The sequence below is a fragment of the Haliaeetus albicilla genome, chromosome 4 (assembly GCF_947461875.1).
Source record: "Haliaeetus albicilla chromosome 4, bHalAlb1.1, whole genome shotgun sequence".
Taxonomy (NCBI): Eukaryota; Metazoa; Chordata; class Aves; order Accipitriformes; family Accipitridae; genus Haliaeetus; species Haliaeetus albicilla.
The window spans coordinates 30,947,693-30,970,061 of record NC_091486.1 but is presented as its reverse complement, the minus strand read 5'-3'; the positions used below and the strand labels follow the sequence as shown (position 1 = coordinate 30,970,061).

Below are 22,369 nucleotides of genomic sequence, written 5' to 3'. Positions count from 1 at the left end.
TAAGTCCATTGTCGGATTTAATGAATAAGTGATGTTTTGAACTGATAAACACCCTGCAGCAAATTTCCCATTTTATGTTGTGATGAACAAGCCAAGGGATTCAGGCAAGCTGTAAAGGGCCTTTAACGTACGATTTCAGACTTAATTCAAAGTGGGAGGCACTTCTCACAGCTAGCTTGAAAGTTTCTTTCACCTCCACCCCCAAAATGGAGATAAGGTTTCCACAGACTAAGCAGTGTTATCTCTAAAACAAGACAGCAACTGCTACGAACATTGTTGGTAGTTCATTATCACAGGGAAATAGTGTGTATTAAGAAATAAAAAAATGTCTATTAACTTTCACTGCTAATCCTTTCAGATAAAAAAACATTCCCTTTGTGTGTTTATCCCACAGTGTGCACCTTCCTCCTCCTTTTCCCAGAGTACTGAAGGCTTACCTGTCCCACACCCACCTGCTTACGTTTCCAGGCTTGACCCTTGCATCTTTGATCATGCAATTATGGGCTCCCCATAGGAAACCACTCACTATACCAAAACCAGGGAGTGTGAGACCAGCATAAAAGAAAAGAAGTTTAATATCTAAATAAATCTTTCCAGGGACTGCCATAAAAGTAGTGCAATTAAGTTTTGCATTAAATTAATTAAAAGTCTCCTGTCAAAAGGTAAACAAAGCTGCCACAAAACTTCTCTTCCAATGCAGGATGATAATGTCAAAGACTGTTCTGACTTTGTTGCAGAGTATGGTTCACCTTGCAGTACATTATACAGCAGCATGGTAGAGTTAGAAAAACCCAGGTCTGAAAACACTTACTAGTTCATACTCACAAAAAATTTTTTTTTCCAAAGGCTTGACAGTTGGTGCTTTTCTGTGCTTCAGAGACAAAGAAAAATGAAGTCATAACAGCCTTCAGATGGACTTTTATGAGTCTAAAGGCCAAAAGTAATGTCTGGCACAGATTATTTAACTAGACTGAAGGGGAAACGAATTCCCTCTGAGGCAGGGAATACGATTTACTATTTCCTTAAGGCTGTCAGTAGAATTGTGAGCATGAAAGCCTGCTCTGGTATGTGATGCCACAGGAGGTTTTGCCAGTCTTGCATCTTGGCAGGGCAGACTGACCGTCATGGATAGTGGTCTTCCTGCCTGTCAGAGAGAACAGAAAGGAATTGACTTTTCCCCGCAAATGACTTTTCCAGGGCTTCAGTCACAGCTTGGTGTCTCTCTGTCCCTCTTTTGTGGAAACTCTTTTCCCGAGATGAAGCCAAGCCCTGGAAAAGGAGCAGAAACTGACAATAATTCAGACTAGGTGAAAGTGATGCTGGTAGGTTGCAGGAAGGCTCTGAAGGGCAGGGTGCCTTTCTGTATTCCCAAGGAAACAAGTCCACGCTGAAGAAAGGTACTTCTGGGTCCAGGTTGCTTCTAAAGTCCCCAGAAGATTCACTGTTTTTCTTTCTGCATATCATGTGCCTGCTTCCCTGTAACTATGGTCTTCCCACAGCCACCCTTGCTATCCTGACCTCTAACTCCAAGGGCACTTATGGGGGTGCATTAATGCCTCTGTGCAACACCCTGGATTGGACACTGATGGGAAAAACTATATAAAATAAGTAACTGAATACTTCCGAGGATAATGATGTCTGCGTGTGATTACTTGTTTTGTTGCATTGGCTGAAGCTTTAGCTGCTAACTCAGCAGACTGTAAGTAGACAGTATTGTCTTTTCAGTTCATTCTGGCTGCAATTCAGGATGTTAATAATCTAGACAGCTATATAAGGCTTGGATCCTGGCTATCAGAAACCACCTCTCTCACCACTTACTGTTACAGGAGGTGAGATTGGGGAGATGATCTTGCTGACAGTTCCCTAATTTAGCAGTGATTGGCAGGCATTCGTGGTGGAGACCTGTACCAAATCCATTATTTATTAAGCTATTACTTGGGATCCGGAATGGGTGTATTTATTTGTAGAAAAGTCTGTGAACATCTTGATTGCTGTTCTAACATATGTTTATGCATCAGAGTCAATGCTATGGGGATGCTTTGTTTTTCAATTAGGAACAAAATATCCCCTAAAAGCTAAACATCAGGCCATGTTGTTATCCTCTTTCCCCAGCACTTAAGACAGCACTGAGAACACTTTGGCCAAGCCGATGGGCAGCCAAATATAATTTATGGCTTGTTTTAAACTGATTTGTTGACTTCATGAAAGGCCCTGTCAAAAAGAACAGTCCCCTGTGTCCTAACAATGATAACAGTTATGTTGCGTCAGCGCTGAAAAACTCTTGGATAACAGTGAACCTATCCTGAGAAATCTTTTTAAAGTGCCTGAACTTTGCATTTTCTAAAAAGAAATACGGCTAAAGCTATTGTTTGGTAGTTCATTTTGGTTTTCTTCATCCTTTGTTCATTTTACTTTCCACTGATTCAAATACTCTCTTGGAAGCATGAAAACAGTTTTCCATATTCCAGGTAATTAAAAATAAAGACGTGTGTTGTTTAAAGGAGATGCTGCTAACAAGGACATGTTTAATTTCACTTATGTACAGTGATAAATTTGCAAGTGATAGCAACATGTTTGCGTCTGCATCAGTATGACTGACAGTGGGGAAATATCCGAGATGCATATCAGCCTTATTTCTCATCTCAGTGTCTGTCTCACTTAAGCATAGGGGCAGCCCCAGTGTGCCGCCTGTGGCTGTGTCATTCAAAGCTCCCACGCCCAAGGGCAAGACACATGTGCCCTGCCGTGGACTTGGTGCACATCAGACTGACATCTTGGGGAGCTTGCAGTCATCATACCCCGGCTCCTTTGGCGCTGTCCTCCTTGCCCCCTGCCCCATGACTGCCCTCCCGGCACAGCCTTTCCCTTGCCTGGCTGCAAGAACAGCCAACACAGTTGCAAAAGAACATCTACTTCATAAGATCTTTTCTCCTCATTCTATTTTTTAACAGTCTTGTCTCTGTTAGTTCAAGATTGTTGTTTCATTGGGTGAAGTTCTTCCTGGTGGAAATACAGTGCTTCAGTCACAACACTTTCTTTCAAATCTTGTTAAGTTTTACAAGTTTTCTCTTGTCTCCCCCCTACCCTTACCTGAACCCGCACCACAGATTTACTGTGGTGCAGCTCTGCCAAGTTTTCATTATCCTGAGTATTTTTCTGTGGGTCTTACTTGATGTTGCTGAATATTAGGCTAGCGAAATCCTAGCTTACAGATAAAACAATATCACAGAAAGAATTATAAATATGTTCTTGTCCAAGCACATAACAATGAATGAGTCTGACTACGACAGTTTAGATCTCTGGTTTCCTCCCATCACCGTGGGAAAAGGAAGCTGCTTCTGTGCTTAGACAGCAGTGATTACTTCCTACATCTGTGTGGTGAAGCAAGGGTCAGCCCCTCCTTGGCCCTGCCAGCTCCAGACAAACAGGGGTGCAGTGGCTCCAGCTCTGCAAGCTGGCATCGGTGCATGGCCAGGGGCCGTTTGCAGACTTTGCAGTCACACTGGACTAGGAGGGACCTGGCCTTTGGGGAGAAGGGCTTTTGCAAAATTCAAAATAGGTTAGGGAAGGACGAAAAAATCTTGCAAACTGCTGGGATTGCAAGTCTGGGCAATTAGTCGAAGGACCTGATATAAGCTCAGATGAAGCAGATCCACAGCCCCATGGCCTTCACAAGGGTGTTTTCTTCATCAGGGGCTGGGTTTTTGTGAAACTGAGAGGAAATAATTGTATTAAAACCGGCACATCTTATTCCTTCTTTCTAGGAAAACACAGAACAAAAATCCAGTCCATTTTGCAGAGCAAAAAAAGAAAAGTAAATATTTTAAGGCAGAATATCTGTTTCGTGCAATTTCTTGTGGAGAAGGACTCCCAGTATTAATTAATGAGCCAAAACTAGAAGCATTAAAACAAGCAAGACTTCTGTCATTTACTTCAGGCTGAGCAGGTTTTGATACACGTCATAAACAATTACAGTAATTTTCTTTTACCATCTAGACAGTGAAAGTGCTGTGCAACCCACACAGTTAGGTTCTTGTTTTCTCTGAACAAAGTAGATCTCGCTTCTTTTATTGGTAGGTACAGCTGGGCAGAAGGTATGTTGCAGAATTTGGTGTCTTTGTTGAACCAGAACAGAATGCTGGATTTTGGGCCCACAAAAAATACTCAGTGCTGGTTTTTTTTTTTTTTTTTACCTCTCTTGGAGGTAAAACTATTCTGTTTGTTGTTGGGTGGGTTGGGGGAGGCGGGCACGGGGGAGTGTTTTTTTGGTTTTTTTGTTTTTTTTTTCATGTAAAGGTTATTTCTTGACAGATCACATTCCACAAATAACAGGAAGGATACTGTGGTTAACATGTGGTTGCAGTTCTGGAAAGTGGCAATACATATTACAATCTGGGATTCTGTATTTTACTGTCTCTCACCAATATCCATGTTAGATCTGCATAGATTGGAAGTAAAGATATTTTAACAAACTTTTAAAACATGTTTATAACTATCAGCCACATAAACTCAGCTTGACCCTAGGAATGTCAAACTGTGTCTCTGGCCAAAGCATTACAATGATAAAAATCCTATTAGAATGTATTTAATAATTCTCTTGATGATGCAAGAATCGGATTACACCTATTTCACCTGTTACGGCTTGTGAAGAGGCATGGAGTTATGCAGAAGCCTTTTATTATCATTAAAATCATAACTGATTTGCAACCACACCATTTCATGCAGTAGCATTTAGTATTTTGAGGCGTGGGATTGGATTTTTGAATTTGTATTCCTTGTACCCCGTTCTTGAAACCAGTGTAGGCATTTAGGCACAGGAAGGCATTTCCCACAATTGACCGTTTGGAGAAGCCCTGACATGAAGGTGCCTTCTGTGTGCAGGATATTTTTAAGAACCTTTTTCTATGTTACACCCAGTAAAACTGGTTTGAAAGAGCCTTGCTAGGCCGGACCATCAGATGCTACATTCCAGTTGCAGTTCTCCCATCAGCTGCTGGCCTCTATTAATCTCCTTGGTCCTGTGCAATATTGCAAAGGTTAAAGCATACGAACAGCTCAGTGGGCTAACTTTATCTCTGTTTTGAGATCTCAGAATCTCTTTAAGAGGCAGATAATGGTTTTGCTTGGGAGAGCGAGGTGGCTGAAGCCACACGAGCTGGGTGGACTAAGGGAGACAGAAGCAGGTCGCCTCGGCAGCGCCTGTGGCAGAGCTCGGCAGGGACCGGGACGGCAGGGGCTGGACGGGGAGGACGAGGCAGAAGCTTCAGGGTTTTTGAAAGGAAGGCCACGGAGTTCAAAGCTGACGCAACCTCAGGGCCAGCAAAAGGCTTTTTGTTAAAGGCGGTTTTGTGAGTCCTGAGCTCACGCTTCCCCGCTGACAGGCTCTCAGGCGTTTTTCCCGCAGGCTGCCCGGGGGTGGCCGCTGGCCGCCCGCGGCCTTCCCGGGAAGGTCCGTCGCAGCCTTCACCCGCGCCAGGCGGGGCGAGGCCCGGGCCTACCTCACAAAGCCACCCCTCGCCGCCAGCTCTCCTACTCGTGACGGTGCCCTTTGCCTTACCAGCCCCAGCCGACGCCGGGGCGGCCGCTGCCACCTCCCACAACATGGCGGGGCGGGTCGCCGCCCCGCCCTCTGCCCGAGAGGGCCCTTCTCTACCTACCTGGAGGCCCACCTCTATGGTCGGGGCGCGGCGGGCAGGGGGCGGGGCGCCGCCCGGCCCCGCCACTGACGGCGGGCACGGGGCGTGGCCTGGCCGGCGGGGGGGCGTGGCGCGGCGCGGCGGGCCGGGCGCCCAGACTGGCAGTTGGAGCGACTCCCCTTTGTGTCTGGAGCCGGGAGAGCCGTTGGTGCCGTTGGGAGGGAGGGGGCGCGAGCCGCGGCGGGGGCGGACCTCCGGCCCTCGGCTCCCGCCCGCAGCCGGCGGCGGGCACGGGAAGGAGGCGGAGCGGCGCGGAGCTGCCCCTCGCCGGCGAGCCCGGCGCGGGGCGGGCGCTGGCGGCGCGGAGGGGCTGAGCCGTTCCCCGGGCCGCCGGCGGCGAGCGGTAGACCTGAGGGAGGAGGCCGGGCCGGGGGCTTGCTTGGCGCTGTGGAAAGCCGGGGAGGGTAGGCGGAGGAGGGGGGGGGGGGGGACCGCCTTCCCCCGGCGCGGGGAAGGGCCTCCGCCGCGCTCTCGCCCGCGGAGGGGAGCCGGGTGCCTTCGCAGCTGGAGCCGCCGAGGAGGGGCCTCGCCTCCCGCCGCCCCGCGCTCCGGGCCCCACCTTTGTCGGGGTGGCCGGGGGTGGCGTCGCTTCTGTGGTGGGGGGCGGGGGGCCGGGGGTGCGCGGTGGAGCCTGCCCGGCGGGGGAGACAGATGGGCCGAGATGCAGCCGCAGCCCTCGCCGTGAGAGCAGAGGGGGTCGCGCCTCGCCGCGGAGGGACTGAGGGGATCGCCGCCGCCTTCCCGGGCGTGTGAGGCACCGAGAAGACAGAGACCTTTAACGGGATGGGACGCGGCTCTGCCGCAAGCCCGTAGAGCTTGCTCTCCGCGCCTCGGTCAGCCTACGGGGGCTGCCCTGACTGACATTGCTGTAGGCGCGGGCTCGCGTCTGGATTATGTTTCCTTCCCAACCGGGCTCTTTCTTCGATATCGTGAAGCTGCGTGGGAAATAAGCTCGGTTCCCAGCTCGGTGGGGAGCGTGCCGCCGTTCCTCGGCGGGGGGAGATGCCTCGGGGCTGGGAGGCAGAAGCAGGCGCTTCCCCAGCGTCCGCGGAGCGGTGCCGACTCCCGAGGCATGAAGGCGGGCGGGTGTAATGGAGTAAGAGCGAAGACGGCTCCTCTCATCTGCCATTTGCCTTTCCACACGGGATTGTAAACCGAGACAGTTGAGGAAGGCTGTGCGAAAGAAGGAGGAAATTCCTCTCGGCGGGGTTTTTTTCGCCTCTTTTTGTTTTTTTTTCTTCCCCTCCTTCTGCCTCGATCCTTGGCTTCCCCAGGTATGACTGCCTCACTGCAGCACCTTGTGCTGGTGCTCTTGCTCTCCAGTGCCACCCTGCTGCTCAGCACTGCGGCTGGTAAGTAGCCAGTGGGTGTAACGAACTAGCCATTTTGGCAGAGGGAAGGGGGGTGGGGTCCGCTGGTATTTGGGCACATCTGTGTCTCCTTAAAAAGTGGTGTGCATCTATTTCAGCGGCGAAGCCCGATAAAGTTTTGAAATCCCGATTCGTTAGGTTTCTCGGAGAATAAAATCTGCTTTATTGTGTAAATGAACTCGACCTGCATTCAAGACGTATGCTTTGCCTAGATCTGCATCTCTTGTCTAATAACTTAGTTCAGTTTTGGAAAAATATATAATCTTTTTGCTTTGCATACCTTGCCCTTTGTAAGGTAATGCAGGAATTTTTAATATATATTTTAATCGTTAGTAGAGCTGTGCCTGTTTTGCTGTGGGATCTTTGGGCACAGCCATTTTTAATTTTATCAGCGTCCGTGCTTTTAGGGGCCTTAAACGTGTGCTGTAGTTTTATAACAGACTTACTGTAATGTATATATTTTTTTTTTGGAGGAGAGATCTGAAGCAAAAATTTAGCTACTTCTGTTGTCACTTGTGATTATAGAACAGTAATAAAAAACACTGTTGACGAATGCTGAAAGATCTTGAAGAGTACTCTTTTTTTTTTTTTAACAAGAAGTTGGAAGCATATATGCTAAGAGCATCCTTGTTCATATTTTTGGACACTTTAGACCTATTTTTAATTTTGCTCAGAAGCTCAGTGTCAGATATGTAGGATGTTTGGTCGTGATATTGCAAGAGAGGTGTGTGTTGGTCTGGCATCCTTTGGTTTTCTGTCATGGTGACAGATCAGCATGTTGGAGCCTTCTGAGTGTTACCCAGCTTTGTTAGGCACTAATACCAATTCTTGCAGTATGCATTTTCCAGTGCTTTTGGAAGACGCCTAGGACTTCGGTGTCTTTTTAGTAATCGGGATCCAATTTGCAGTGCTTGCTTTTTTTAGTGTTATTTTGTAATCTGATCTGTATAATTCATAAATCAATCTTTGTAAGAAAATTGCTGTATCTTGCTAAGATGACCCAACAAGCTGATGGTAGGTTCCATATTACATTTCAGTGAGGTTTTAAAATTGGATTATTTGTCAAAGTTGAAGATACTTGGTGTTATTATTAGGAAAATCCTGGAAATTATACATGTTTAGGGAGTTTCTTCATCACTCTGACTGATAGTCCCTGATTTTCTTGCTTCTGCTTTTTAAGAGGTCTCTTTTGAGAAAATATTTAAATGAAAAGATTGATGTTGCCTATATCATCCAGACCTTTGACTGCCATTATTTTAGATTGATGTCTGCAGCGTCTCTCTGTGGTAGTTTGAAGAGTGTTTTTCTTTTCTTTTTTCTTCTTTTTTTCTGGAAGAAGGGACTTCTGAAGGTCAACAGTCCTGGTATTAAGGCACATATGAATCAAGAATGCCTAGCTCTCAACTTTTCTTTCAAATATAATTTTTAAAAAACGTAGGCTTTTTTTTTCCCCATTGTGAAAACTTCAGTGGAGTTTTAATTCTTCTGCCCTGATGAGAGAGGAGGGTTACTGAACGAGCGAGTATGGATTTGAACCAGGCCAAGGGCTGGGCAGGTGCGGTACAAGCCCATTTGCATGGTTTTGCCAATTCACCTCAATACTGACCTGGCAACAGCATTCCCAGTATTTCAGTTCTGGTTTTGCCTTGTTAAAAGGGTATTAATGATGCCAGCTTGTTTGGTTGTTTTGTGAATAGGAACCTATTTTCCCATTGTGATTTATTTCTTAATTGTGAAATTTCAACAATCCACATTTTAAAAAAACCTTGGTCATAATCCTCTGTAAAAGTAATTACATGGATGATTTGAGCTTTAGTTAAAGTAACTAATGGTTGGTTTTAAGTTCACACTGCATTTCAGAAAAAAAAAAAGTGTATATATGGGGAAGCTACACTAATGTGTAATTCTGCCCTTTTATGTTCATGAAAGAGCCAACACTCTTTCTTCTCTTCCCCTCCCCCAGAGTATGAACTGTATGCTCCCATCAGAGTGAAAATGCTGCCTTTGTAGCTTTGAAAATCACTATTAATTCTTATTTCTGATTAGCAAATGGATACTATAGCTCAGCAGTGTATAGAACTGAGTGTTTCTAAATGCAAAATCATGGTGTCAGAGGGAAAGTATTTTCATAACAGATTTGTTAGTTTCTGTGTGGAGGAGGCTATCTGGACCTCCTTGGGGAGAGCTCCACAAAGACCTGGGCTTAGTATGGGCAGGAAAGGAAAGATGTGAAGATGCATAAAGGAGACAACAAAAAAAATCTTACAGTGGGGTTGTAGATGACAGTTTCACTCGTCATCTGGAATATGAATGAAGAACGAAGGTGGCTCTTCCTTCACCTTTGTAATTGAAGATATAATAAAGAACTAGCTCTAGATGCAGAATTTGCTGATTACTAGGGGGGAAATACTACCGGCTTCCTCCATAAAATCCAGTTCTGCACAGGTGTCTGGTAAATTTGTATTTAAATCATATATTAGTCCTTGTAAAGACAAATGCTACAGTAAGGGCATTTTATGGATACTAGTCTTAGGTAAAAATTTGAGAGGTTTAAGAAGTTATATTGGAAAAAAATGGTTTGTGCCATTTTGATCTTTATTTCTGAAATGACTTGAAATACTTCTTTCTAAATCTTTTGTTTAGAACTATGAGACATATTTATATGCCCTTATATTTTAGATGATTTGGATGTGTTAATTGTGAGGGTTGTGCCTGAAGAGGTGGTTGGTGAACCTTTGAGCTGTTCCCCAATATTGCTAAAGAATTTTATTTGGGTGTTCACATGGACTTGATATTAAAGATACAATCTTTCCTCATTTCACTTGCTTGCTGTCTGTGATGTGCAATACTAAACCACTCTTCGTTCTTTATACATATCCAGGGTAGACAGCATTCCATTGTCTAATGTGTAAATTATTTGTGCAAAGTATGAGGTGAAAATTAAAGCAAACAGAATATCCTTTTATCTTTGGGAATCTTTCCATGAGTATGTATCTATGCGTTTCAACAGGGCTGCAAAATTTTCAGTGTGAATGGAATTGGATAGAGATTGAAGTATTTTTTTTAATGATCATTTTAATTATTAATTAAAATGAGTGAACTGAAGCATCTTTATCCAATTCTGTCTTGCCTGTTAAAGTTACTTTAGTGTCTAAACATAATTTATTTGAAATATCAATTGTTTGATATGAGGAAGAGCCTCCTTTGGCTATTCAACTCAGTTCTTCTAATTCAGCGTAGTAACTGACTCTATGTATCTTGCATATTAAACAGGTTTTTTTAAACCTATCTGCACCCCAATGTCTACTTCTTTACTTGAGCTATACCCGTTGTTTATGGCTCATTCAGATGTGATCTAAAAATTAAATTTATTTTTCTGTTTGGCTTGGGAGCTGTCTCAGAAATATTAGCCTAGCAGATGGAAACAGACTGTTTGCTTGAGGGGCATGACTGGTACGCTTGATGGATGACTACATGTACAAGTGTAGTGTGTATGCCAGACTAGGGCTTCATTAACTGTCTAGTTGTGTAAAGAAATAGTGTAGCTGTGAAAGCTCAGGATGCTGCACTGAGCCATTCACCCTGCTGAGAAAAGCCTTTCTTCCATTAGGTAGATCAGCCTGTATGAACCTCTGTGATATCTCATATAAGCTGCTTCCAGTTTCCAAGTGAACTTCAGTACTTCTGTACCGCACTGGGCAGTGTAGGCATAGCCTGTGAGGAAATGGAAGCTGCACTCATCTGATGGCCAAGGAGCCCAAATTTCAAGCCCTGAGACATTACACAGATACCTTGCTTCAGTATGAATAGTTCTACCCTCAAAGGAACCACATGTAAAAGGTTGGCTAGATTCTCTGCCTATCCTTCGCTGATGAAGGAAGGCAAACCTCACTTCACCCTGGACAAAGAGGGAAGCATAACTGTATTTCTTGTAATTATTCTTATGGTGAACTGTATATAAAGTGGTTGTTTTGATGACACCTCTCTAGCACATATTACGAACTTCTCTAAAAAAATAATTTCTTTGTTGACTTTTACATTATTGTCCCCCCTGCCTTTTTATATTCCATTATTTCTCAGTACCCTGTATAGTCAGTGGCATTGTTTCCTTGGCAGATACCACCTTCCTCTGCCTTTCTGACCAGAGGGATGAGAAAGTTGGTATGTTAGGTTCTTCAGAAATGTTTTATTCCTCACAATGGAGTGCATGGCTTACTGTCACTAGAGTATATTGTGTTTGGACTCAGTCTGTCTGCTCCATGAGCATGTGCTGTCATTTTCTGAGCAGAATCTAGCTTTACCAGCCAGGGCTGTGTGTAAGCGGTGTATAAAGTTTCATTCAGAACAAAATGTTTATGCCCTGAATAAAGCAGGCTTGGTGATGCTTTATGTTGGGTAGGACAGGAATGTGTCCATAGCTTACAGGCAGTTTTAAGTATTAATTTTATTAAGCCTATAGACTTAGTGGAACTGCTCACTGCTTGAATTTGAATTTAAAAATAAGTGAAATAGAAGAACTGTTCTCCAAAACACCGTCATTTCAGTACTCAAACTGATTTTCTGTGGGTTGTTTGTTTTGTTGTTTTTTTTTTCTTCTTTTTTTTTTCCTTTCTTTGAAAGTTAAGTTCACAGAAGTGTAAGGCTGGAAGTGAATTCTGTTTCCTCCATGGTCTGGTTGCATAAGTACAGATAACAGTGTTTGTCTAACATCTCTAAAATCTCCAGTGAAGAGGGATTTCACAGCCTGTCTAGGTAGCCTGTCCTGTTACAGGGCTTAATTATCATGTTTTTCATAATGCAACAGGAGCAGTTTTTTCCCCTTCTGTTCTAATGCAAGATTGTTTAAGATATGCCTTGATTAATATGTGGCAATACATCTGAGCATACAGCGTGGAGTACACACACAGGAACATCTTTGCCAGGGAACATCAGTCTTGGTAAGTTCATATGTTGACGCTTAGTGTCCCAACCTTGGCTACGGTAATTTGCCACGGGAAGCTTGAGTTGACTATCAGTGTTTTAAAATGAAGTTTTTGCAATTTTAAAAAACTGCTTTTGAAAACTTAGGTTCTTCCTAAAATTTCCATTTCTGATGGTGCCCTCCTGACTCAAGGGGTGTCTGTTAATTGCAGAGCTGGGCTGAGTAGCAGGAGTGGAATCTGATAGGAGAGGTCAGTCTGGGTCTGTGACCAGGACGAAGAAAGGCTAGCAGGACAGGAGAGATTTGAAAGGATCAAGGATTCGGTCTGGTTTGCAGTGGAATGAGAACCAAGGCATATTAGACAGTGAGACAGAGATGGTGTCTTACATTTGTCAGACTTGTTTGGAGAAGGAGTGCCTGCACTTGTGTGGCGGGATGAAGTTTTTGTGCTGGGGGAGATAAAGAAAGCGTAGTTACAGGTAGCAGTTTTGAAGATATCTGTTCTCTCTTGTAAGAATGAATGAGAGACCTAGTCATTTAGATAATGCCTTTACCCTCCTCCCTTTCCTTCAGTCTCGTAAGTTTGGAAACCACAAGGGTTTTGGGTGGTGATGGCGTTTTATCCCAAGTCATTGGGGTGTGTCAGTTTTGTCAATTGCCTTCTTGGATTTGCATCAAGTAATGTTTTTTGGTTTGAAATCTAAAGGTGTCTACCTTCTGCATTGCTGAGTATATTGTATTTTCTCTTTTGTTTCTTATTTCTGAGAGAAAAGGGAGGGAAAAATAGGCACGATGGACACAGAAGACAGTCATTGCCATCTGCGAACCCTTCCATCTCCACCATTAACTTCTGAATCTGATGGCCAATTTCAACCATATGTGAAAGATGCTAAAAGTCTCAAGGGATTAATTTGTTACTGTTTTCATGAAAATTAGGAACAGAATAGAGGAGACAATTCCTAGGCAGAGCTTTCCCAAGGGGAAAGCAGAGCAGAACTCAGCCCATGTAATTCTCTTTGCTTAAAACTGTCTGCCTAGTCAGTGCAGAAATGCTGGCAAGCGTGTTGGTGCATACACCTTTCTGGACTAAGTACAGTATATTTTGTCTTCTGTTAACTCAGCAGGGAGAACTGGGGATCCCTTTTGTGGGAGCGGTGGGAGTTCGGTAAGAAGTGTGGGAGAAAGGGCATGTTTATAGGCAATTAGTCTGCTGCTTGTGGAACAACTTGTGTTTAACCTGAGACAATGCAGTAGGCAATTTTTTTAACTGAACTTCCAAAACAATGCCCAAATCACTTTACTGAATGGCTAGCATCCATTTACGACTTCACAGTGTGTATGAGTAACTTGCAGTTTATGGTATGCATTGTTTTTCACACTTTCAAAACTGGATTTAATTGACTGTCCTGTGTATACACTTAGCTTTAGTTCAGATATCCCACACATTAAACTTCCTTATGATCTTTTTTTCAATGGTGCTGTAACTTAGCCTTTCCTGTGGTCCCTTCGAATGTTTCTGTTACGTATTATACTTGCTTAAACCTGTGAAGTGCATGAAAAACAGTTTTATTATTTGTGTTAAGCCAGAGTAATGGAAAGGCATGTACTGTCTGTCACCTTCTGGGTTGGAGTAAATGGCAGAAAATGGCACAGCTAGTGGTATAGTGAACCTCTGAGCTGCTGTACTGACTTATTACTGGCAAGTGGGCTAGGTAATGCTAGCAGTGGTACACAGCAGCTCTTGCTATTATGTTTAGCCAAAAGCTGATAATACATTTATGCTCCTTGTTCTACTATGTATACTTTTTCTATTTTGAGTTGTAAGCAGAATGGGTGTAAGAAAGTATGGGTAAGAGGCTCTTTTTTTTTTTTTTTTGAGATGACTGAAAGTATAATTGTAGGTCGTGTATGCTAATTGGGCTCCTTAATTTATACATTAGAGAATGCAGCACTTAATACCAAAGTATTGGGCGTTGGCAGTGTCATCTCTCAAGCTGATCATACTTGGCATGAAGTACATTTCCCTCTGCATAAGTCACAAAGGTCAGGTTTACCTGGTGTGAGAAGCTTTAACATAGTTCAGTGACAAGAATGACTGTGTAAACATGCTCTGCTGCTCTTGCTTTTGCCTTATCAGACTTAGTTGGTTTGGCTTGGTTTCTGTTAAAAATAAAAAAATTTCTTTCTGCAACCAAAGCAGCATGGGTACAGAAACTTGGAACAAAATTTCTGACCATCCATCTTAGAGAATCTTAATTAGGCTTTCCAAGAATTTAAGCTAATCCACAATCCTTTGCCATTCTGAAATTTGTTAGACTTGACAAACATGTATCAGGAAAAATAATGGGTCATGTTACTCTTCAAGCTATTTTCTATAGCAATGATTGTATTAAAGGGGTATGTTTAGTTGTCCATTTCTAAAAAGTGTTTTGCTTATGTTGGTGATGGAGTGGTTCTGTTGTAGTTAGTTTGTTGCTGAACCTACTTGAAAATTAATCCTTCCTTCTGGTGCTATCCTTCAGTCAGTAAAGCTGGTTTAGTTGGGCAGCTTTGTGTCCCTATATCTTCCAAGTTGCAAAAATATTGATGCGGACATAATATACACTGTAGATATGTGCTAGTGTGCTGTGAACTTTGCCAGTCCTTTTATTTGTTTAAAACCTAAAAACCAGAAGTTATTTTTCTGTATTTATTTGCAGACAAGGGACCTTCTTAGCTGAAGATTAGGTTTTCTTATGATTACCGGTTCTTAAGTATAAATTTTTATTATATTCAGCTGTCTGAGATATGAATGATAGGTAGAGCCAATATAGTAAGCTGAAGAAAACTAAGATTGTAGTAGGAAAATTGTAGCACGTATCTTTTTAGTTAGACTGTGGCACCACCATATGTATGCAAAGCAGGCACTTAGGCCAAGAACAATCTTTCTATATTAAAATAATTTCAGTTGCAATCAGAGAGGGCTAAAAGGAACCCTGTAATGAAGTTCGTCTGGATGCCACCACGGTGTCGGTTTCCTACGTTTGCATGTTTAAGGTTCTTTTCCTTTACTTCTAGCTGTAATGTCCCTGGCCAGGGAGCTGTAGCTGGAGCAGTTGCCATGATGGAAATAGCCCCACACAGGCCTGGGCTCTGCCAGCTGTAACAGGAGACAAGCGCTGGGTCAGGGCGCACGCTCCTGTCTCGCAGGGCTTGCTGCTGGTATTTGAGTAGGACTCGGCTGAGAAGTGGAAGAACTTGTTCCAGCGTTCTGTGCTATTCTTACTCTGCTTTGCAGGCTGGGATGAATGACTCCGTGAATCTAAATGAGTGAAAAAAAGACGTGGAAACAGTAGGGTAAATAATTTCTCATGCCCACTGCCGCAGTATTTGGATCTCTCTGTAAACTTTTTTGTATAGAACATGCAAATCCCTGATTCTAGTGTGTATTGCATAGGTACAGTGAAGATGACTTGTAATACATGTATGTGTGTGTGTGTCTGTATGTGTATATATCTTTACGTACTCAGTATGTTACCAACATTCGAGCATACCAATCTGCTTCACTGCTAAAACCTAATATTTTAATATTAGCAAATTAGCTGTTTGCTTGGTGTTCTTGATTTCCAAAAAGTCCTTCTAAACAGCTTATTTTGTGTGACTGGTAAACTTTACACTTATTAATTACATCCAGATTCTACCAGGACCTGTTAAATAATTTCTCTTTTAGTCATACTAAGATGACTCTGGCCTAATTAAATTTTAGTTAAATTTAGTCTATAGTAGTTAATGCTGTTGCAGCAGAACACAATTATTTGGCCACAGTTGTTTAACATTGTTTTAGCTAAGAATTTAGTAAATATTTTTTCCTGAATTTTTCAGTACAAACTTAGATATCTTAAATGGCAAATAGAGACTTTCTTTGCTTTTATTGTTTCCTGTCAGAGAAGTAGTACCATTAATGAAGCTGTCAGCAAATTTAGCTTCCCTTATTTTAAGAAGTAGTGGAATAGAATGTTTGTGTGCAAAACAAATAAACCCCTGACTATTATTTTAGTAATTTGTATGCAGACTGTATAATGCTACTTAAAATTGAAGATGTGGCCTTTGGGCGCAGGAATATGCAGTCCAAATATGACACAATGTAGTAAATGAATTTAAAAAATGGGGAGAAGGTGTGTAAAATAAGGAAGACTAGTGATACAATAATAATATAATAACTCAAACAACTTCATGGTTTCACTTTGAGAATGCAAGAATATTTTTCTTTTCCCTTTCCCATGTGCAGGGAAAAAAAGCAGTGAGGCCCTAAGACACCTGAATAATAAGTAGTGCCATAATATATGAGACTGGCAAGCATATTCTGAGGAAGCCTAGAGGTGTTTAAGAGGGAATGTAGTAAAAGGGAGGTTGAATTGGGTCCTGCTGAGGAATGGAAGAGTTAAATGTGAAAGCAACTATTCAGATAAGGTACTTTGAAGCAGTCACCAAAACAAGTCCTTCAACTTCAAGCAAGTGAGGTTCTGCAAAAGGAGGCAGATATTGTCAGAGTGATATCATGGACAGCAACTTGATTTTCTCGACTGGTTTTGGAAGGGTGGCAGAAGGGTTAGTAACAAAAGAGCTGAGCTGAGAACATAATAAGGCATGCAGAGGAATAAAGAATGGGCTTTTAACGTGGTGTAAACAAAACTGTGAATGGAGTTGGTGTTCCAATAACAAGGGAAGAAGATAGGCGGAAAAAGTCAAAAAGCTCCACAGTTAATTAAGGTTCTCATTAAAAATTGGGCGACCAATTGGGAAGAATTGTGAATTGTGTGTAGCACACAGGGCAGTGTGTGTTGCACTCTTACTCCTGTATGTCCTTTTACAGAAGGAAGCTTGCACTAGCTGAGTGAGAAAGCACCTGGAATTGCCAGTAAGTCCAGAATATGTCCCCCAGAATTGTGTCTGAACTGTGCTGTGTGTAGCCAGTACCCATCAAAACAGTAGCAATGGGTTTTTGTTTGAACTGGTAGGAGTGTAAAGGAACAGATGAAAACTAAAATTTTAACTTTTAAAAAACGTTTTTATGTGGCAATAGTGCAGAACTTTACTGAGCATATTTTTATACAAAGAACCTGAATAATCCACAGTTGTACTAAGGGAAGTGAGAATTTGCATAGAATCTCAATCCTTTTTATGACTTTACCTCCTTGCATTTGGTTAGGATTAATCTTCCATAAAATTGTTGTTAAATATTTGTGAAAATCAGTGCAGTGTCTTAAGTAATGCTTAATTTAAACGATTGAATGGCTGTGGAGTTTTACAAATAGTACCTATGTTTTAATGTTGCTTTACTACCAACAAGACAAGATATGGCTCCTCGTTGGTGGCAGGTTTCATATATTTGTCGTGCATATGGTATCTTTTCTGCCAACTTCAAATCTTAAAATGTACTTAAATCCATAGTTTTCAGACACGAGGATTCGATGTATATTTAATGACGCTGTTATATATCACTTCCAGTCTTCTGCAATACGTTCATGCATATAATGCAAAATAAAAACCAAGCAAAAGATGTCAATAGCCTTTAGCCAGGCTTCTAATTGAAGTTAATCAAGATAATTCTAAATACTGAACTTCTTACTGTATCAGTTAACTTGTCTTCTGTATCTGATTACTGAGGGGAAAATGAAAATTTATGTGAATGTTCTGCATTTAAATGGAAATTTAAGTAAGTCACTTTTCCTTTTCTGTGCTGACGTGATGCCAGTTATGAGCCTCTCAACATTGCTTTTTTCACGTATTTTTGTGTTCATGCTATAAGCTTAAAACCAGAATCACTTTGGGACAATGAAGTTCAGTGCAGTTATATTCTGTTTTCAGATGCTTATTATACAAGATGCTGGTGTAATCCCCCCCAGCCTTTTTAGTATTCCAATGTTCTGAATACTTTATTAATTTGAAAAATGTACAGATTTACAGTTAATTCTTTGAACTTGACAGAGATTTTGGAGATCAGGCATTTTAGTGAGGAAACACTGAGAAGTAAGCCTATTGCAATATCCTTGCTTCTCCAGATAAAACTAGACATCCTGGCTGGATGTTTTTCAGTGTTATTACAGGACAACGTATTTGTATCTTAATTCTTTCCCTAGATTTGCCCACCCTTGTCTGCCCTTGGTTTTTTTCTTTTTAGGATGGTTAGAATAAGCATGTAATCAATTTACCTTTATGTTACTGACATGTGCTTTCAACATATAATTGCAACTAAATAGTTTAAAATAATCTAGGAATGCCACATACAAAGAGTTATTACTTTTAGCTGAAATATATAATAACAAATGAGGATGACGTGTGTGATGGAATCTCATAGTAAATTCCTTTGTGGCAATTACATAAAGCGGTTAGTTTCAGTGCTTAATTGATAACACTGGGGCTTGCTTCACTTCCATGAAGTGTGGGAATAGGAGGTGCAGAGGTAACTGCATTCCATCAAGTTTCAGTCTAGACAGAGCATCATTCATCCTGTAACAAACAAGGAGGGCTCATCACCTTCTTAAAAGTGACCTTGCAGCTAAAGCATGTGCTGTGGTGGGCACACAGAAAGGCAAGTCAAGAGCTCCGTGTGATCACCGGCAATACTCTTCCTAGAGTTAAGGGTCTTGACTTGAAAGGATGCTGCCTGGATTACAGAATGTTGGTTTCTTCTCATTTCATAGGGGTGGTGCTTTTTGAAAGATGGTTTAATGAAGTGCTGGACAGTTAATTACATTAGACTGAAGGAAAAGCTTGTTATCTAGTTGAGGTGGGAGGAAGTTTGAAGTACACTTTTATTGCAAAAAGTATTAATAAATGCTATCAGAGACTCATCTCCCTCCTGTAATTGAGGAGTAGTAGAGTGGGCTTTGACTTTTTCAAACCAGGTTTCCAAGGAAAGGGCTGCTTTTTCCTCTTTTCTTTTTTCCTCTTTTCTTTTTTCCTCTTTTCTTTTTTCCTCTTTTCTTTTTTCCTCTTTTCTTTTTTCCTCTTTTCTTTTTTCCTCTTTTCTTTTTTCCTCTTTTCTTTTTTCCTCTTTTCTTTTTTCCTCTTTTCTTTTTTCCTCTTTTCTTTTTTCCTCTTTTCTTTTTTCCTCTTTTCTTTTTTCCTCTTTTCTTTTTTCCTCTTTTCTTTTTTCCTCTTTTCTTTTTTCCTCTTTTCTTTTTTCCTCTTTTCTTTTTTCCTCTTTTCTTTTTTCCTCTTTTCTTTTTTCCTCTTTTCTTTTTTCCTCTTTTCTTTTTTCCTCTTTTCTTTTTTCCTCTTTTCTTTTTTCCTCTTTTCTTTTTTCCTCTTTTCTTTTTTCCTCTTTTCTTTTTTCCTCTTTTCTTTTTTCCTCTTTTCTTTTTTCCTCTTTTCTTTTTTCCTCTTTTCTTTTTTCCTCTTTTCTTTTTTCCTCTTTTCTTTTTTCCTCTTTTCTTTTTTCCTCTTTTCTTTTTTCCTCTTTTCTTTTTTCCTCTTTTCTTTTTTCCTCTTTTCTTTTTTCCTCTTTTCTTTTTTCCTCTTTTCTTTTTTCCTCTTTTCTTTTTTCCTCTTTTCTTTTTTCCTCTTTTCTTTTTTCCTCTTTTCTTTTTTCCTCTTTTCTTTTTTCCTCTTTTCTTTTTTCCTCTTTTCTTTTTTCCTCTTTTCTTTTTTCCTCTTTTCTTTTTTCCTCTTTTCTTTTTTCCTCTTTTCTTTTTTCCTCTTTTCTTTTTTCCTCTTTTCTTTTTTCCTCTTTTCTTTTTTCCTCTTTTCTTTTTTCCTCTTTTCTTTTTTCCTCTTTTCTTTTTTCCTCTTTTCTTTTTTCCTCTTTTCTTTTTTCCTCTTTTCTTTTTTCCTCTTTTCTTTTTTCCTCTTTTCTTTTTTCCTCTTTTCTTTTTTCCTCTTTTCTTTTTTCCTCTTTTCTTTTTTTTTCTGTAGAGGGCATGTGTCTACTTCTAAGGCATATAAAAATTCAAAGGTAAAATGTGATGTAGCACAAGTTGAGCCCAGTTTAATTAGTTCTGGTGGATTTGTTAGCTTGATTTCTACGTAGACACTACCAGAATTGGTTGGGGAGGACTGCTGAGGGGAAAAATGGTGGAGCTATTAAGGAAAGCGTGGAAAGGTATTTTCAAGTTTTCTTGGTGATCTGAGGACAAACAGTGAGTAGCAGATGCCCCTGATAGCATAAGAGGCACAAGCAGTGAGATACACCTTGACAGCTTGAGGATAAATGTTAGGAACTCATGAGCAAAGAGATGCAAGGGAACATGATCAGTTCAGATAGAAACTAAATAGTTTGCCAACTGCTTTGCTTTGATTGCCTCTGTGCGTGCTCCTAACCTGCAATAAGTGTAAGATGGCTCTTGGAAGGAAGTTGTGAGCATCCACATGCAAAGTTGCTGCAGGGTAAAGTAACTAAATTCCCACTGTAATTTTGTATTTTATCTTATCTGGCTTTGTGGACATCATTGCTTCTCCCTCGCCAATTGTTCTGCTTGAGTAGGAGATGATAATCCTTCCTCAGTTTAAGATGCAAGTGGAGCACTTAAAGAAGGGAAGCTGCAAATGTTGTATTTAGCAGAGGATGAGCATAATTCTATAGTTTTGTTTTCACCAGCAAAAGTCACCTAAAAAGTTACCTAAAAGCAGAACGTTGAAAACAAACATGAAATCAGTCATATAAAACAAAAAAAGTCATTATTATGACTGTCTGTCTGACCTTAATTCAGCTGCTTTGTACATAATTATGACAGTTTTTATAAAGTATTTTTCTCTGCAGGATCTCTGCCTCATTTGATGGAAGATGGAGTAATTTCAAGTTCTTGCAGAGAATAGACTTTGGCAGTTGCAGACCTTCCTGCTTCTCTCTTCCCCTTGGATGCTATATCCCCCAATTTGGAGGTGGTTCTTCAAGTGTGCTTCTTTCTTGATGCTCTCTCTTTTTCATTTTCACTTATTCCCCTTTTTTCAGTTATTTTAAAAAGGCATTTTTATTTCAAGTTGAACAATGCTGTTTTATGCATTTCTTTGCTTTAATGAAAAGAAATGAGTTGTGTCATGTATCTAAAAAGAGATCTTTGATAAGTGTTCAGATCAACTGGGATGCATAAAGGAAGTGCAAAAGACTGAACTTTATTCTTCCCTAAAGGAATGCTTAGCTTTCCTGACTCTTCTGGTATGCTTTCTAAAAGTGGAGCTCTTTTGTTTTTTTACTTTTTTTGTCTTGCAGAACACAAACTCTGAGAATCTTGACTGACAGATGACAGATCCTCTGTGAATGTATAATTTGTTCTGGGGCAAATGCAGTGGGGTGAGATTAGAGGCAGTATAGGACAGTCATTGCCTACATAAGCTTGGCTCAGTATAGCCCATGAGAGGTGGCTCATCTACTACTTTTAAACACGCATGAGCTTGAGTGAGTAATTAAGGAAGTGATTTCAGATATATATTTAAATAATGCTTTTGGAAGGATTATATGAAGCTTTGGTTAGGATTTGGGGAGGGGGGCAGTTAGGGTAAAATTGCATAAAGGGCTATTCTAGTCCTTGGGGAATATACAGGTTCCAAGCCACATATTTCCAAACTATTTCTCCTATAGTGCATTTTATTAGAGGGTTCCAGGACTTTTGAAAGGCAAGCTGGTAATATATTTTTTCACTATGTGTAGAAGAAAACCAAAAATTATTCTCAATGTTGTCAACTACTGCATGGCAGGGGAGGGAGGGTGTGACAGTTCAAAAAGAAAGTCATCATGCTCTCTTGGAGATCTATATCTAGTCATTAGTGTGGTAGCGGATACCTTTCCTTGTAGTTTTGCTAGCAGTTTGAATTCTTGTCTTTGTTTTTAGAGTTGTATTGTGCAAGACTGATGAGATCAGGCTTTGGAAGTTAGCTTAGCACCACTGTAGCCTTTGCTTGCTCTGCCCTTCCTATCCTTCCGGTTTTTATTCACCAAATGTATACAAATGTGAATACAAAGACTGTCCTCATCTCAAATGTCTCCGTTTGAGGAAGAAGATAAGAGTTCTTCTCTCCTGTCCCATACCTGGCATATGGTAGCATTTATCCAGTTCCATTAAGGAGTGCAGAAGACTTGTTTTAGCATATGATAATAAACCTCTCATAGCTTTAAAATAAACAGAATTAAACTAGAGTCAGAGTTAGCTAGGTCTTTAGCAGTGATAGTCCTAGATAGAAGCTCTTAAATTCCTCTTTAATGATCCACCTAATATTTGCTTTTGGTCATTAGGAGCTGACAAATCATACAGTGCTGTTGGTCTCTACAGATTCCTGTGCTTGAGTTAAATTGTCTCAACTGCAAATGATCACACCAAGTACTGGTGCTTAAGCAGCACAGTCAAAATACATTTGTGTGAGAGCTGCATCCCCTTTGCACTTACTAGTGGGAGCACCAGCAGCAT

At 41.2% G+C, this 22,369-nt stretch overlaps 1 protein-coding gene across 3 annotated transcripts in view; it reads left to right on the top strand.

The window, feature by feature from the left end:
* The first annotated feature begins 5,863 nt into the window (after positions 1 to 5,863).
* Positions 5,864 to 22,369, top strand: part of BMPR2 (bone morphogenetic protein receptor type 2) — a 113,638-nt gene continuing 97,132 nt past the window's right edge. For 2 of the 3 annotated variants that reach the window (XM_069781736.1, XM_069781737.1), the window contains exon 1: positions 5,864 to 7,048. In XM_069781736.1, coding sequence (XP_069637837.1) covers positions 6,973 to 7,048 — 76 coding nt within the window. In that variant the 5' untranslated portion in view covers positions 5,864 to 6,972. The remainder of the gene's footprint in view (positions 7,049 to 22,369) is intronic. The other variant, XM_069781735.1, reaches the window with a different exon arrangement.